Below are 17006 nucleotides of genomic sequence, written 5' to 3' on the forward strand. Positions count from 1 at the left end.
GTTCGACTGCTGCCCTGGTCAGCACATTCTCCAGATCTCTCACCAATTGAATACGTCTGGTCAATGGTGGCTGAGCAACTGGCTCATCGCAATACGCCAGGCAGTACTCTTGATGAACTGTGGTATCGTGTTGAAGCTGCATTGGCAGCTGTACCTGTACACGCCATCCAAGCTCTGTTTGACTCAATGCCCAGGCGTATCAAGGCCGTTATTATGGCCAGAGATGGTTGTTCTGGGTTCTGATTTCTCAGGATCTATGCACCCAAATTGCGTGAAAATGTAATCACACGTCAGTTCTAGTATAATATATTTGTCCAATGAATACTCGATTATCATGTGCATTTCTTCTTGGTGTAGCAATTTTAATGGCCAGTAGTGTACATGTACTGTCAGCGAAACACGGCATTGGAAGGTCAATTGAAGTGTAGAAAATTTGAGAAATATGCTTGTGACGCAGACGCTTGCCCCTCAGGTGCTGGGCTACACGCTGCTGGGAGCCGTGACGTTCATGGCCCTGGAGGGCGGGCTGTCGTCGCCGCAGCAGCCGCCGCAACCGCCGGCTTCGCCGTCCAAGCACGCCCCGGGGCTCGACGACGACATCCGCTCGCGCACCGTCGAGAAGCTCTGGTCCATCACCGAGGACCTCAACATCCTCTACAAGGACAACTGGACGCGTCTCGCCGCGCAGGAGGTGCTCAAGTTCCAGGCAAGTCAGCCACGCTGGCGCACGACCCTTAACCCAACGTCCCAGTTCTCGCACGCTACAGTAGTCTCTAGCATAACAGCTGCTAAACGAAGGTGTTACTAAGAGCCCGAGAAACGGCAACTAATGTACAGTGTGTGATCAAAACTGTTTGGACACCTGTTAGTGGCCGTTAATAGTAGGGTCTGTGCACCCTTCGCTTTTATGGAATTGAACTCTGCTGGGAACATTTGCGAGGGGTGTCTAAATGTCTGTGGAGAAGTGACAGCCCGAAACTTCCAGATGAGCTGAAAAAATAGTGCTGTTGGACGCTGATGTCTCGAGGAAAGTCGAAGTTCTAACTTATCCCAAAGGTGTTCAATTGGGCTCCGGTCGGGACTCTTGGCAGACTAGTCCATCATTTTCTGAGGAGTTACTGCTCCAGATTACTGCCTCACAGATGCTGATTTATGACAGGCTACTTCTTCATTCTGATACAGTCGTCGTCCCCAAAATCTTCTTTTACTATAGGCACTAAGCAACGCTGTAGAATGTGTTCATATCCTCCCACATTTAGCATTTTAGTAAGTGCCATAAAAGTACGACATCCTAACGAAGGAAAACATCCCCATGCCGTAACACCACTTCCTCTGTACATCACTTTTAGCACCAGACGTCGTCGCACGTAATGTTCTCAAAGCATCTGCCAGAGCCAAGTTCTTTCATCGGCTTGCCATAAAGTATAGCGTAGTCCATCACTTGAAATCACTCCCTTCCAGTCATCCACTGTCCAGTAGCGTCACTGTTTACACCACCTAAAGCGTCCCTTCGCACTGGATGCACAAATGTGTAGCCTACTTCGACTTGCTTGACTGTTGTATTCCATTCTTTTGAACTCCCTACGCACAATAACTGTGCTAGCTGGACTGCTAGTACCACTATGGAAGTCAGGAGTGATTCCCTCCGTTGATTTTCTGGAATGTTTCACAACCACCTTCCACAACGCTCGACGGTCCCTGTTCGTCAGTGTATATCTCCTTGCTCCTGGTTTAGGTGTGGTTGTTGCTGACGCTTATACTCCACAAACACATCAGCTAAAGTCGATTTGAGCAGGTCTAGTAGTGCTGAAACGTCGCTGATGTATTTGTTAGTCGAGCTACATCCAGTGACTAGTCCACTGAACTCTCGTGGCCGACCCAATCTCCTGTTAATGGTTGTCTACTGAAAACACAGCAATCTCCTACTTCTTATATACTAGCTGGTCTGCCCCTCAATTAGATAGAGACTCGATTGTAATGTATTTCACCAGTGAACTACCTTAACACTACTTCAGCGCGTTACATATTACGACTTACTGTACATTCGCACCTATTAGAGGAGGTGTTTCACGTGTCGTCCTCGAATTCGGATGAAGTACAATACTTGTCTCTACATTAAGATTTCTTTCTGCCACTCTCTGATCATTCTGGAAATTTGGCGAAATCTGTACGGGCTCGGTGCTCCAGTTTTTCTGTCCTGCCACAGCTAGTGGGGATTTGACTTTCCATTACTGAAGTGATCTTGGAGGCCAAGGCACACGCCCTGTTGGGCTACCCATCTTGGAGTCACCTGACGTAAGCAGCAAAAGGTGCCTTTGCCCAGTCATGCGTGTAACCTACCAGGGTCCCCAAAACTGGATCATGGTTAGAATGTTTACATTTCAAATATATTTGTACTAAGTACGAAAACGCATCATACTGAAGTCGACTGGCAATAACACATTAACAATTTTCTCACAAAGGGCTCTTTCGCGGAACCGTGTTTACTGAAATGTTTTTTGCGTCTATTATCGTATACTTCCACACCTGATCAGCAAAATCAGTGAAACCATTGCTCGGCTCCCTACTGAAAGCCACATGGTGACGTAACGGCCACGTGACGCTGTAGAGAAAGAAGATAATCGGGGGAGAGAAGAACTCGCACGCAGCAGACTGGGAAATCCACTGATACAAGTGACTCTGACAAAAGTGCAGATTGTCGTCTGGGAACAAGGATCTGGTAAACAACGAAGCCGGTCTGCTGTTCATGTGCCCATGTGGTGAGCATCTATGCGAAGTGGTTGAAGGACGCTGAAACCAGGAGCAAGCAACAAGGTATTGGGCGTCTATGTCTCATCACAGATCTAGGAGATCGGAAACATCCCACTGCGTAAAGCAGGGCAGGAATCGACGTATAGTAGATCTAACGTCATAACACAGTGCCGCTGCAGGCACAAGTGTTTCGGAACGCACTGCTCAGCGCGCATTGCTGAACAAGGGGTTCCGCGGCAGACGGCTGCTGCGTGCTCCCGTGTTGACCCAACGACACTGTCAGTTACGACTGCATGGTGACGTCGAGACTGGACTGTTTTTCAACGGAACTTTATCGCCAGGTCGGATGACTTACGTGTCTTGTTAGAAAAAGATTCTATTTATTTCCCTTAACGAGCATTCAGGTGGGAAAACCTTCAATAAGATAGCAGTGAATACAAAGGTAGAGAACAGCCGTGTGCAGTTTCGATCTTGGTACTAATTTTGGGATCGCATAATCGAGAATATCAAAAAGCGCTAGTGGAAAGTGAACTTGGAAGAACAAACACCGTTCACAGATGCAAAGTGCAACCTACAAATCAGACAACTAAATGTGGTCATCAGTTACGGAAACGACTAACTCCGCAAAGTTAAAAAATTCCGCACTCCTTGAACTATGCCACGGAAAACCGTTGATTGGCGAATCTCACCAAATAAACTTCCACTAGCCGGCTGCTTACACGCCGGCTGTGAGCGGCAGTTAATAGTGTGGTGGCCTCATCTTCGCGTGTGCGAAGATGAGGTTGCCAGCAAGAGCGTCGTTCGTGGAGGCAGAAGTTAGAGTGCTGTATAAACTTAAATTCTAATTTCTCTCGGTAGTTTTGGAAAAGCTCCAAGTAGTCCGCCAATGATGGTAGTGATTCCGAGCACCGTCCAGTCTCTAGCCAAGTTTCTCTGAGATTGCGACCACCGCCCCAATTTCAAGATTTCAACACAGCGCCAGCAAGAGTGAGACTTTTTGTTTATTTTGTGGGTGGGGCCACAGCAATGTTCCAGAGAAGCCGTTGGGTCACTTTGACGTGCAGTTCCAGCAAAAAACTTCCAACTTCCACTTTCTTTAAGAAAAAAACAAAGTCCTCCATGTAGGCACCGCGTCTTTCTTTGCACGAGCGCTTCCTAACCGCCTGGCGCTTTACCTCTCATCGTGTTAAACATACTCGGTCAGAATCAGGAGAACTGCGAGGCTCTGCGTCGGCTCTGAAGATCATTTAAAGCTACAAGTTTATGACACGTTTTATTGTGTCCATGTGCCGTCCCTCTCGGCTTGTCTGCTGTGCTGAATAAACGGAAAAACAGAGCTTCTCACAAACTGAGTAGTTAATTCAGCGATTAGCTTAACCATAGGCAACATGTGGGGTTATATATGCATTTTGCAAATAGTAATACGAATTATGAAAAGAATATTTCAGTTAGCAAACTTGGGGAGTACTATTAGAGCATAAAATATGAATAAAATATATAAGGTGGCGCTACAAGAATAATTAAACCACCTTACACCTTCCTGCTTGATATCTTCCCCGACAGCGAGGGCATCTTTCAGCAGGATAACTGTCCGTGTCACAAGGCCGGAACAGTATTACAGACATTTGAGGAGCATAATCGTGAACTCACGCCGCCAAATTTGCCTAATGTGAACCCAGCGAAAGACATCTACGACACTATCGGGCGGTAGCTCTGTGACAACAAGTCACTCGCCAATAATTTACCAGACTGTATCGCTTGTGTGTAGACATCGGGAGCCACATATCTCCGGAAATCTAACAAGGCCTTGTCGAATCCTTGCGCACAGAATCTCTGCTGTATTCCGTTCCAAATGTGGCCCAGCGAACTGCTAAGCAGGTGGTAGTAATGTTTGTGCTCTTCACTACGTAGACACGTCTTGTCATAGTGGCCGATATACTGTGCGCTACCAAGGCTAGCCACTACTGTACAACAAATTAACTTTCAAGGCCAACAGAAAAACCAACATTAAGCGACATATTTCATATCTCTTTAGTTTATGATTTAAAAAATAAGTTTTTAACTGAGGAAATCATTTGCAGGTATCCTGTTAAAGGAATACGTAAAGACAACTACGGCAGTGAAGGGAAGCTACCCGCCTGAGAAGCCACGCGTGTTAACACGATCGCTTCTGGGATAGGGAGGCGTGTTGGCCCCGTCTCGAAATGCTTCAGTTCTCACAGAACAACTTCTTCCGCCGTCGTCCGAACCACAGATAGCGGTGGGCAACATCTCGTCTTCGCTTGCACACTTCGCCTCATTTTTTGTTGATTATGTTCGTCCGAAAGTATATTCCATGGGAACACCCCCGACTCAGGAGATCCACGGCTGCTTGATGAGTCAGCATTACTGCAACGCCATGGAAATCAAACATCCAATGACAATCTGGTAACATATCTGGGAGGCAGCTCAAACATCGCTACTATTAACAGCAGCAGGATTTATATGGTATATTAACATCAACAGTAAAATTGTCACACGGAACCGGTTGTACGCCATTCATATGGCTGATTCTCCCCTTTGAATAACCTGTTGTTTGTCGGACACGAAAGAACATTGCATGGGAGCTTAATTAAATATAATGCAAATAATTTTAATTTTTTGATTTAGTAGCTGTCTGTCCGATTACGAAGTCTCGTAAACGGTTGGCCCTGACTAGTTTTAGTACGCAATCTGACTGCATAGAATAGCAACAAGAATGAAAGAAAATTTCCGTTAACACAATTAATTAATTAAGTCCCCAGCAACTATAAAACGTACGAAACCAAAGCACAAGTGTAACTGTTCTGTGTGTGGAAGTGTGATTCAACGTACACATCTGGCACGGTTCTTCTTCAATAAGACAATAAATTTTAAAAACCATTTATACTGAAGTAATTAAAAAAATAGAAATACTATAATTGCGTAAGGAAACCAGAATTACACTCTAATACAAGAACACAAGCCAGATGCTTTGTTGACTGAACCTGTAATAACGCATTATTTAAGACATGATAAAAAAAAGGAATTTTTTTTACCTTCATATATATTGACGAAAAGCACTCTGATCATTACAATATCTCCATTCGAACAACATCTGCTGTCTAGCCCATCAAACAACTGCATAAAACATGGCCTCAAATAGTACAGCTATCAATATCCTCTCAGCAATATTTGCACAACCACTCACTACGACGACATCTCAACAACGACTGACTCCTACTACTTCTCAACAAGCACTGACTACTGCCACATCTCGACAAGCACTGCTAGTGGAGGCGGCGGAATAAAACTCTTCGGCGCAATCTCTGGCGCTGTGGCTCAGTGTAGCCACCTATCATATGCCCTTCCTTCACGGGCCAGAATTTGATGGTATTTTTGCCAGCATTGGTGGTGAAAATACCACCAAATTCGTCCATGTAAATATCACATAATTAGATAAAATTTTGGCTTTGCACTGACCTTTCAATAACCTAATATATAAAATACAGTAAGCAATACAAATTCTTTCATACATGTGACTTTACATAATAGTTTACACAATACAGAAAAAATCAGTTTATACAAATGTTCACATAAAATGCTTTCCATAGTTCAAGAAACAAGTAGTTGACAGTTCCAGCAGTAGCACCCAGCAATGGTCAACAGGTGCTAACACCAACACGTGACATTATTTCAGTAGAAGCAGTTCCATCAGTGGCACCCAGTAATATTGAGCAAGTGCAGACACCAACAAGTGACATCATTTCAGTAGAAGCAGTTCCATCAGTGGCACCCAGCAATGTTGAACAGGTGCAGACACCAACAAGTGACATCATTTCAGTAGAAGCAGTTCCATCAGTGGCACCCAGCAATGTTGAACAGGTGCAGACACCAACACGTGACATTATTTCAGTAGAAGCAGTTCCATCAGTGGCACCCAGTAATGTTGACAGGTGCAGACACCAACAAGTGACATCATTTCAATAGAAGCAGTTCCATCAGTGGCACCCAGCAATGTTGAACAGGTGCAGACACCAACAAGTGACATCATTTCAGTAGAAGCAGTTCCATCAGTGGCACCCAGCAATGTTGAACAGGTGCAGACACCAACACGTGACATTATTTCAGTAGAAGCAGTTCCATCAGTGGCACCCAGTAATGTTGACAGGTGCAGACACCAACAAGTGACATCATTTCAATAGAAGCAGTTCCATCAGTGGCACCCAGCAATGTTGAACAGGTGCAGACACCAACAAGTGACATCATTTCAGCAGAAGCAGTTCCATCAGTGGCACCCAGCAATGTTGAACAGGTGCAGACACCAACAAGTGACATTATCTCAGTAGAAGCAGTTCCATCAGTGGCATCCAGCAATGTTGAGCAAGTGCAGACACCAACAGGTGACATCTTTTCAGAAGAAGCAGTCCATCAGTGGCACCCAGCATTGTTGAACAGGTGCAGACACCAACAAGTGACATTATCTCAGTAGAAGCAGTCCCATCTGTGGCACCCAGTAATGTTGAACAGGTGCAGACAGCAGTCTATAATATTCACTATCACTAATCACACTGTTCATCAGAGTTTATCAGCAGAAATTAAACATGTCCTAGTGGCACCAATCATGTAGAAGAAATGCAAGTAACAGTCCATAATATTCACTATCACTAATCAGACAGTTCAGGCATGAACAATAGTTTGAATGCACACACAATTGCTTTTACAAAATTATTTTCAATGCTCTTACACTAAACATACAAATTGTAATAAACACACAAATGATATCAGATAATTGTCATATTAACTATTACAAATACACAAATATCAGTAAACCTACAATATTTATGGGTGTCAGTGCAAGCCACAACAAACAAGTAAAATAATATTTAGGAGATAGGTCGGTACCAATTATTTGGTATTAGGAAGGGGAAACACACAAAACACACTCACTCATCTTTCATCCACATTATGTGCTACTGTGTAGTTGAATAGTGTTAACTGTGTAAATGCAATTCTGTCAAAATTTGATGTTCAACTTGTGTATCAAGTAGTAGTGGCAGCAATGTATAACAGTCAATAATAGTTAGTCAACGTCATAGTCATCATGTCAAGAGCAATGTTTGCCAAGCCAAATCAAATGTACTGTTGCTGAACAACTGTCAGTGTGCCAAGATATGCAAATACTTCCTCTCTTCAAAAACAATATATACTGCTTATTGATTTAACAAAGTGTGTGTGTAGACAATCTTCTTTCCACTTGAGTGTTCTAGTCTGCTATCTTCATCCTCCTTGTTCCATATAGACCAACAAAAAAAAAAAATATGCTCCTCACTTACTTTACCTCTTATCCACCAAAACTCCAATAATCATCAGCATCACATAATCTCAATACTTCAATAATACCTCTTACGTCGATACATATAAACCTTATCATCAATATCATTTACCTTACCTCTTGTCCACCAAAACTCCAATAATCATCAACTTCACACAATCTCAATACCTCAATAATACCTCTTCAATACGTCGATACATATAAACCTTATTACCAATATCATTTCCCTTCCATAACAACTCTTTCTTCTAGTCAGTCTCCTCGAACAAGTACAGATAAAATCCTAGTGCAAACTTCATCATCCCATACAATCCGTAGACACAATGTCCACACACAACCTCTGTGTAATCCATCTGACCCATATTTTCTACTCATTATGAATTATAAATTCATTTTGGTTACCTTGTCCATCATAAAATAAAAAAAATGCATACATGACCTCTAACAGCCTTTAGTTTGAATAACTTTCAGTAAGGAAGTACGTTTACGGAGTGTGAATAATCGTGATATTTCAGTGCGTACACCACTTCAAGAATTATGGCAAACAGAAGCAAACATGTGGAGTATTTCTTGTGTCAAGTGTCACTTGCTATTTCAATTGCTCACGAAGAATGCAGTGTAATAACTGTCAATGATCTAGTGTTGGTATTTCATGTCGTTAGCTTCCTTTCTATTAGCATAAATTTATACAGCTTTCATAAAACCTCCAGCTCATGTGACTTCTATGAAGTTTCTTGTACTAAGGTCGTTCGTCGAATTATAGCAGTTCATTTTCTTATCTTAAAATTATAAGGCACTGAGCGTAAGCAAAACATGCAATAGCGAGTAAATATACCAGTAGAGAACAGAATGTCAACAAGTGGATGCAGCACAATTCCTACCACGAGGCTCTGGCAAGCAAACAATCTATAATTAATACCATAGTGTGACCTAAACTCTATGTTCGTACACAGTATATCAGCATTTCTATATATCAACAAAACAGAAATGTGTAAATGTGCAATCCATACGCAAAGCAGCAAATATGTATCTTACATAATAAACAGGTCATTAGCATCATATCAGCATAAGCAAATAAATGTTCATATGTAATCTTAATAAGAAAACATGAAGGCGCAAGCAGATAAATCACAAAGTATAACTTACATACATAACCATATCAGCACTATTAATCAGGTGACAATTATAATTTAAATAAATAAGCACAGCAGGCACATAATGAAAAAAAAATATGACATCAGTGAAAAAGCAGTGCAGCCAAGCGATGCATAATATATATAAGTAACAACCCTGTTCATTAATCAATCATTGTCAAAATCAGTTAATGTACGCAAGCACGTCGCTTCACAAGTAAATTCATAGAACATGAAATTTAGCACAAAGTCTGAATCACGTAATCGCGAGCAGCAAATTACGTCTAAAGTACGTACCTAAGTGGAAATATGTTACCTGAAAAATAAACTCAATTAATAGTTACCTTTTTAGTTTATTAGTTTCTTCTTCGAAATTACATTCTTCCTGAAATTTTCTCGATAGCAAGTCGTCTTAACGTCGGACACGCACAGAATTTACCTGAAGTTCTTAAATATTTTATAGAACCGTATCCTGAAAAATACTGAACGTTAATAACATAATTCATCAAGTCACTATAGCTTTATCCTGAATTTAATCGGAGAAATTAGATTGTGTATTTGTTTACGGCTGTCAGTGCATTCGCACTCGATCAGCTGTAGGTACGCGTGATGTAGGAAGCAATTGTTTGCGGTCAACGACTGCCATGTGCGGCGCGCAGACTTGACTGTTGGAGTATGTGCCGCCGCCAAAACACAGCGCGGTATCCTTGTACTCTCCGCATGTTTACGTATAAATGTTGGTTTCTCGAAAGTATGTCATTCCACAAAAATTTTAACGTTCGATATATGATGTATTCCCCTAGAGCGTCGAGATTTAAGAGTTCCTACTTCAACAGTGTTATCATGAATAATTTTGCGAACTTTATATGGACCGTTATAAAGCAGAAAAAATTTGCGACACAAGCCTTTTCCTTTGTGAGACAAACGATGAGACTTAATTAACACCTTTTGACCAACTGACAAGGTTTTTAAACGACTAGGACGTTTAGCTGATTTCTCTCTTCTAGCAGCCGCAGATGCAACATTTTGCAGAGCCAGGTTGACAACTTTAGAACGCCGCAGTTTCCGTGAAGGCGGAAAAGGAACGATTTCAGAAATGCGATTTGTCGGTGCTTTGTTTTTTAATATCAATATAGGCGGTAAAGAAGTTGAATCATTAGGGAGTTCATTCAGAATATTTTGAAAAATATGAAGATACTGATCCCATGTTCTATGATTCTGATGACAATAAAGTCGACACAATTTATTGATTTCCTTCATCCATCTCTCTGAAGCACTGTGGCTCAGTGTAGCCACCTTTCAACATGTCTTAGTGCGCGGCGCGGCGATGGACGTCTGTATGGTGACACGTCGAACATTGGTCTTCTTTGGGGGTACCACTGATACAGAGATCACATCGACTGCACTTTTTTCCCAGACACGACGGTCCTTCTCAAACATAGGACGTATGCTGTCATCTGCATCACTGGTAACGCGACGCTGTACATGTTTTCGCACGATGTTTTGTTGGTTGGTTGGTTGGTTTGAGGAAGGAGACCAGACAGCGTGGTCATCGGTCTCATCGGATTAGGAAAGGATTGGGAAGGAAGTCGGCCGTGCCCTTTCAGAGGAACCATCCCGGCATTTGCCTGGAGTGATTTAGGGAAATCACGGAAAACCTAAATCAGGATGGCCGGACGCGGGATTGAACCGTCGTCCTCCCGAATGCGAGTCCAGTGTCTAACCACTGCGCCACCCCGCTCGGTCATGTTTTGTCCGTGTTGGGTTATTGACTATAGTTACAAGACCAACATGAGCTAATACGTCGTCATACGAAATACAGAAATTGATTGATTTGATTGATCTTAACAGGAGAGCTAAAACAGCTTAGGTCTAACCCGCCACTGCCCGCACCGAAACTAGGTTTATTGTGCGCTATCGCTCCCCGTATATCTAGTAAAGCCAACCAGTGCCCTTAAATAGTGCAAGGAGTCCATCTACCAGTTTAGGGTCCTCTTCCATTATACCCGTTGTGTATAGGTGTTTTATGAAGTTCCCATGGCCGGTCATCAGTCCAGTCGTGAGTTTGATCTCTTTCCTGTTCAATCCCCGAATTACAGAGCTTCTTTTAAAACATGGCTTGGGCATCATTACCTTACCATGTTTTTGTTTATGGACCTTGGTCCAATATTTTACGTGCTGTTTCCTGAGCCATTTCCGTAGTTGTAATTTGATCATAGCCTTGGTGATTGTCAAGACAGGTTCCGGTCCAATAAGTGGAGTTGTTGCTCCCATCCTAGCCAATCTATCGGCTTGTTCATTGCCACAGATCCCTGAGTGGCCAGGGACCCACACTAGGTACACCCTGTTGCTTCCCCCTAGCTCCACCAGAACCCTGTGGCAATCTGCAAAAATCTTAGATCTTGTTGCAGGAGCTGCCAATGATTTCAGGGCTGCCTGTCTGTCTGAAGAGATGTAGATGCTATGGTTATTATAGCACCTACTCATATTCTCCTCCACACATGCCCTGACTGCAGTAATTTCGGTTCGGAATAAAGAGGCCAGTTTAAATACATAACTTACTTTGCCAACTATTTATGAAGCGTATTTCACAAACCCATCGACAGCTGGGGTGTCCAAGGAATGAGACACATCGTGAGACCGAACGTTTTAAGACGATAACGTACTCGTTCTAGCTTGTCGGCACGTTGCACGTTGAGAAGACGACTGGGCCCGCGCTGTTGATGCCACATGTGACCGGATAATGTTTACGAATCGAAACTGTTTTCTCTTAGATCTCTGAGGTCGCTGATCACGATTTAGAAGTCTATATTTCCAATCTGAAATGTTTTATTCAATGTTATACATTTTTCGATCGATATCATGGTCTCGTCTCCTGCGTTATTATCGCTATCACAAGGGTCTTGTCTGGTTGTCCACTGGGAGATGGTTCGAAAAGCAGATCCTTTACCGAAGGTGGCATGTTTATCTTCTTTGTTGATTTCTGAAATCTCAAGATGATCGGATCCGAAGAAGCCAAACCCGGTAGTCATGTATCATTTTCTCAAGGGAATCATTGAAGAAGGATACCTTATTCCGAGTTTCCTGCACATCTTGAGGCAACCGACCAATCGGCAACGGAGCAGCTTCGATTAAGACATATCAAAACGACGTAAATGATGTGGCGTCGGACATTAATGTAGAATACTGTGCGATATTGGACAATAATTGACAAACGTGTGGATCTGCCGCACAGCAGAATAATGATCGTACGCTATAAACGCGCAAATATACGCTCGCAAATAAGATGGGCGTTCAATAATGGAACACATAATGGAACCAATTTCGATTGAAAACATGCGGACTTTCTTGTGGGTCATCGTGGAATATTCCCGCTTGAGATTCTACGGTTTCACGTACACTATGTGATCAAAAGTATCCGGACACCCCCAGAAACATACGTTTTTCATATTACGTGCATTGTGCTGACACCTACTGCCACGTACTCCATATCAGCGACCTCAGTAGTCGTTAGACATCGTGAGAGAGCAGAACCGGGCGCTCCGCGGAACGTGATCAGGTGACTGGATGTCACTTGTGTCAAACGTCTGTACGCGAGATTTCCACACTCCTAAACATCCCTGGATCCACTGTTTCCGATGTGATACTGAAGTCTAAACGTGAAGGGACACGTACAGCAAGAAATCGTACAGGACGACCTCGTCTGTTTCCTAACAGAGACCGCCGACACTTGAAGAGGGTCGTAATGTGTAATAGCAGACATCTATCCAGATCATCACACACGAATTCCAAACTGCATCAAGATCCATTCCAAGTACTATGACAGTTAGGCGGGAGGTGAGGAAACTTGGATTTCATTGTCCAGCGGCTGCTCGTAAGCCACACATCACGCCGGTAAATGCCAAACGACGCCTCGCTTGGTGTGAGGAGCGTAAACATTGGACGATTGAACAATGGAAAAACGTTGTGTGGAGTAACGAATAACGATCCACAATGTGGCGGTCCGATGACAGGGAGTGGGTATGGCGAATTCCCGGTGACCGTCATCTGCTAGCGTGTGTACTGTCAACAGTAAAATTCGGAGGCGGTGGTGTTATGGTGTGGTCGTGTTTTACATGGAGGGGGCTTGCACCCCTTGTTGATTTGCGTGGCACTATCACAACACTGGCCTAAATTGTTGTTTGAAGCACCTGTTTCCTTCTACTGCTGAAAAGCAATTCGGGGATGGGGACTGCATCTTCCAACACGATCGAGCACCTTTTCATAATGCACGGCCTGTAGCGGAGTGGTTACAAGATAACAACATCCCTGTAATGAACTGGCCTGGACAGAGCCCTGACGTGTAGCAGTTATTCATAGGTGCTTGCAGAATATGTACGGAGACTTGGCAGTGAACAAAAGCACGGTGAGTCCTTGGGCGCGGCGCCTGTCATCTTCGCAAGAAGGTCGCGTAAACCTGATCGAACTTCCGCGTGTCGGCCGGCCCCAGTCATCTAAGCTACTTTCAGGAAACTGAACAAACGATTTCAGCGTGTTCGTCACCGTTCTTCTCACCACACAAGACTGCGCACACGAGACTAGTGCACAAAACTTCATTGCTCTGTTCTTTCTCATTCGCCCTACAGCCCCGTTCTCGCACGTTCCCATTTCCATCTGTTTGGGAAGCAATATGTGGATCATGGAAAGGTTACTGACGCAGCAAGACGTTGGTTCCGACGTTGACCAGTAAAGTGGTACCGTGCGGTTATACACTCCCTCCTAATAAGGAGGCGTAAGTCCGTCGCAATGCACGGAGATTATGTTGAAAAGCAGAGTTTTGTAGCCTAAAAGTGGGGAATAACATGGTGTATTTGAATCCTGAATAAAACCAACCTCCGTTCAGAAAAAAAATGTGTTGCATTACTTACTAAACGCCCCTATTACATTTGATCTTGTTAACTATACTATTACTGCAGTTGAAGGGCCATTTAAAAAAGTGGAACAACGCAGAGGAAATTTAAGCTAACGATTTCAGGTAATGTCTGTAGCACTTTAGCTTTAATTCGATATAAGCCATTATATCGATTAAAATGTCATAAACATACAGAGTAATATAAAATATCCACAAGAATTAAAGGAAATAAAAAGAATGGAAGACCAAGTACGGAGTACTCGGATTGAAAAGGGGGTACTGCTCCATCTCACCTACACATCGAAGATGCAATAGCTGACATGAAAGAAAAGTTCAAGAGTGGATTTAGAAATGATAGTGAAAGGATATCAGTGATGAGATTGTTACCTCCATTGAAAGTAAGAAAGAATTACAGGATCTGCTGAATGGAAGGAGCAGTCTAATGAAAACACAAAATGGATTGAGAGTAACTCGAAGAAGAAAGTAATGAGAGGTAACAGAAATGAGAACAGCGAGAAAATATCGGGACTGGTGATCACGGAGGAGACAAAGTTAAGGAATTCTCCTGTCTAGGCAGCAAAATAACCCATGACGGACGGAGCAAGGAGGACATAAAAAGCAGACTAACTCTGGAAAAAAGGGCAGTCCTTGCCAAGAGACGTCTACCAGTATCAAACATAGACGTTAATTTCAGAAGGAAATTTCTGAGAATGTACGTTAGGAGCAGAGCACTGTATGGTAGTGAAACGCAGACTGTGGGAAAACCAGAAAAAAGGTCACACAAACAGTATCTTAAAACAGTATCGTTGTAGCATTCACTGTTTACCGTCAAGTGTAACAACAGGTATCATATCTAATTACGACCGTAATGCCATCGTGCTATTGGTCAAGTATGCGCCAGCGCAATCTACACAAGATTTCGTGGGACTAAAGTCGGCACGCATACGTTTAGCTATTTCTGTTCTGTTCAGGTTCTGAAGCCAGCTAGCCCAAGGGATGGGAAAAACCAACCGATTAAAACCGATACAGGTATTTTAATTGGGAATAGCCGGTATTTTTCAATATTTGTGAAGTCTCAGTTTTAACGGGTTCTTTATTTACTAATAACTGGGTAAAAAGAGAAAAATCAGATAGCCACAGCAGAAGTACTAAAATTGTTAGATTTTAAATAAATTCTTTTAAAAAAATGAGTAGTTTTTGTTCGTAAAATTTCCATTGCTTTGAAATACAGCATATTACAGAAGATGGGAAAAGCATTCAGTGCTGTTTTAATAACAATGCCAACAAAAACGAGCTACGAGCACGTGGCACAAGTACTGGTACAGCATTACTGAGACAGGCCGAGTGAGGTGATGCAGTGGTTAGCGCTCTGAGTTCGCATTCGGGAGGGCGACGGCTCAAACACGCGTCCAGCCATACTGGTTTAGGTTTTCCGTGATTTCCCTAAACTGCTTCAGGCAAATGCCGGGATGGTTCCTTGGAAAGAGAGAAGGCTGATTTCCTTCCCCATGCTTTCCTAATCCGATGGGACCGATGACCTCGCTCTTTGGTCCCCACCCCCAAAATCAACCACTCATCCATTGCCGAGACAATAATCCACCTACTACCGTGTGGCGTGTCCTATTGGAACTACGCGTGTACATGCAGTAGACGAAATTTCCCGTCTGGTCTACATGGTATTTTCTAGTAGTCGTCGCCGGACATTAGTTGTGTTACAGAATGCCAACACTCCTAGTTTGGAAGTATTTTATGGAATTCGATGTCAATGAAGTATAATACCCCATTTCCTTTACAAGATTAAGAACGAGAGGAGCCGCAAGAAATATGTAACGTCACGTAAGGAGAAAAACTTAACAATTGATTCATAGTTTACAATAAAAATAGAAAGCAGATGATCTCCGTAATGTGCCATTATCTGGTTGTAGCTTCTGAAAACACCCAAATTGCGTGAAAATTTATTTCAACCTCACTTTTCACCCTTTAGGAGTGGCTATTTGTAATGTCAAAATAGTGGTATTATCCTCGATTAAAACATGACTTGAGGTCAGAGTTTCAAATAATTAAAATCAATAGGAGAACACTATGAATTTAGCAGTATTCAACCACTCATCACTTTTCGATAAAATCAGCAAGTGGTTTGTTTAAGTTAATATTTTCATTCTTTTTTATCATGAAACTAAGGGGGCATAATTTTTTACTCTTTGTCGAGGTCTATGTTGTTGTGGTCTTCAGTCCTGAGACAGGTTTGTTGCAGCTCTCCATGCTACTCTATCCTGTGCAAGCTTCTTCATCTCCCAGTGCTTACTGCAATCTACATCCTTCTGAATCTGCTTAGTGTATTCATCTCTTGGTCTCCCTCTACGATTTTTATCCTCCACGCTGCCCTCCAATGCTAAATTGGTGATACCTTGGTGCCTCGGAACATGTCCCACCAACCGATCCCTTCTTCTAGTCAAGTTGTGCCACAAACTCCTCTTCTCCCCAATTCTATTCAATACCTCCTCATTAGTTATGTGATCTACCCATCTAATCTTCAGCATTCTTCTGTAGCACCACATTTCGAAAGCGTCTGTTCTTTTCTTGTCTAATCTATTTATCGTCCATGTTTCACTTCCATGCAGAGCTACACTCCATACAAATACTTTCAGAAACGACTTCCTGACACTTAAATCTATACTCGATGTTAACAAATTTTTCTTCTTCAGAAATGCTTTCCTTGCCATTGCCACTCTACATTTTATATCCTGTCTACTTCGACCATCATCAGTTATGTTGCTCCCCAAATAGCAAAACTCCTTTACTACTTTAAGTGTCTCATTTCCTAATCTAATTCCCTCAGCGTCACCCGACTTAACTCGACTACATTCCATTATCCTCGTTTTGCTTTTGTTGATGTTCG

At 42.8% G+C, this 17006-nt stretch overlaps 1 protein-coding gene across 1 annotated transcript in view; it reads left to right on the top strand.

The window, feature by feature from the left end:
* Positions 1-442: 442 nt before the first annotated feature.
* The window catches only part of LOC124712145 (TWiK family of potassium channels protein 7-like), a 340606-nt gene continuing 324042 nt past the window's right edge, over positions 443-17006 (top strand). The window contains exon 1 of the mRNA XM_047242442.1: positions 443-706. Coding sequence (XP_047098398.1) covers positions 443-706 — 264 coding nt within the window. The remainder of the gene's footprint in view (positions 707-17006) is intronic.

The sequence above is a fragment of the Schistocerca piceifrons genome, chromosome 8 (assembly GCF_021461385.2).
Source record: "Schistocerca piceifrons isolate TAMUIC-IGC-003096 chromosome 8, iqSchPice1.1, whole genome shotgun sequence".
Taxonomy (NCBI): domain Eukaryota; kingdom Metazoa; phylum Arthropoda; class Insecta; order Orthoptera; family Acrididae; genus Schistocerca; species Schistocerca piceifrons.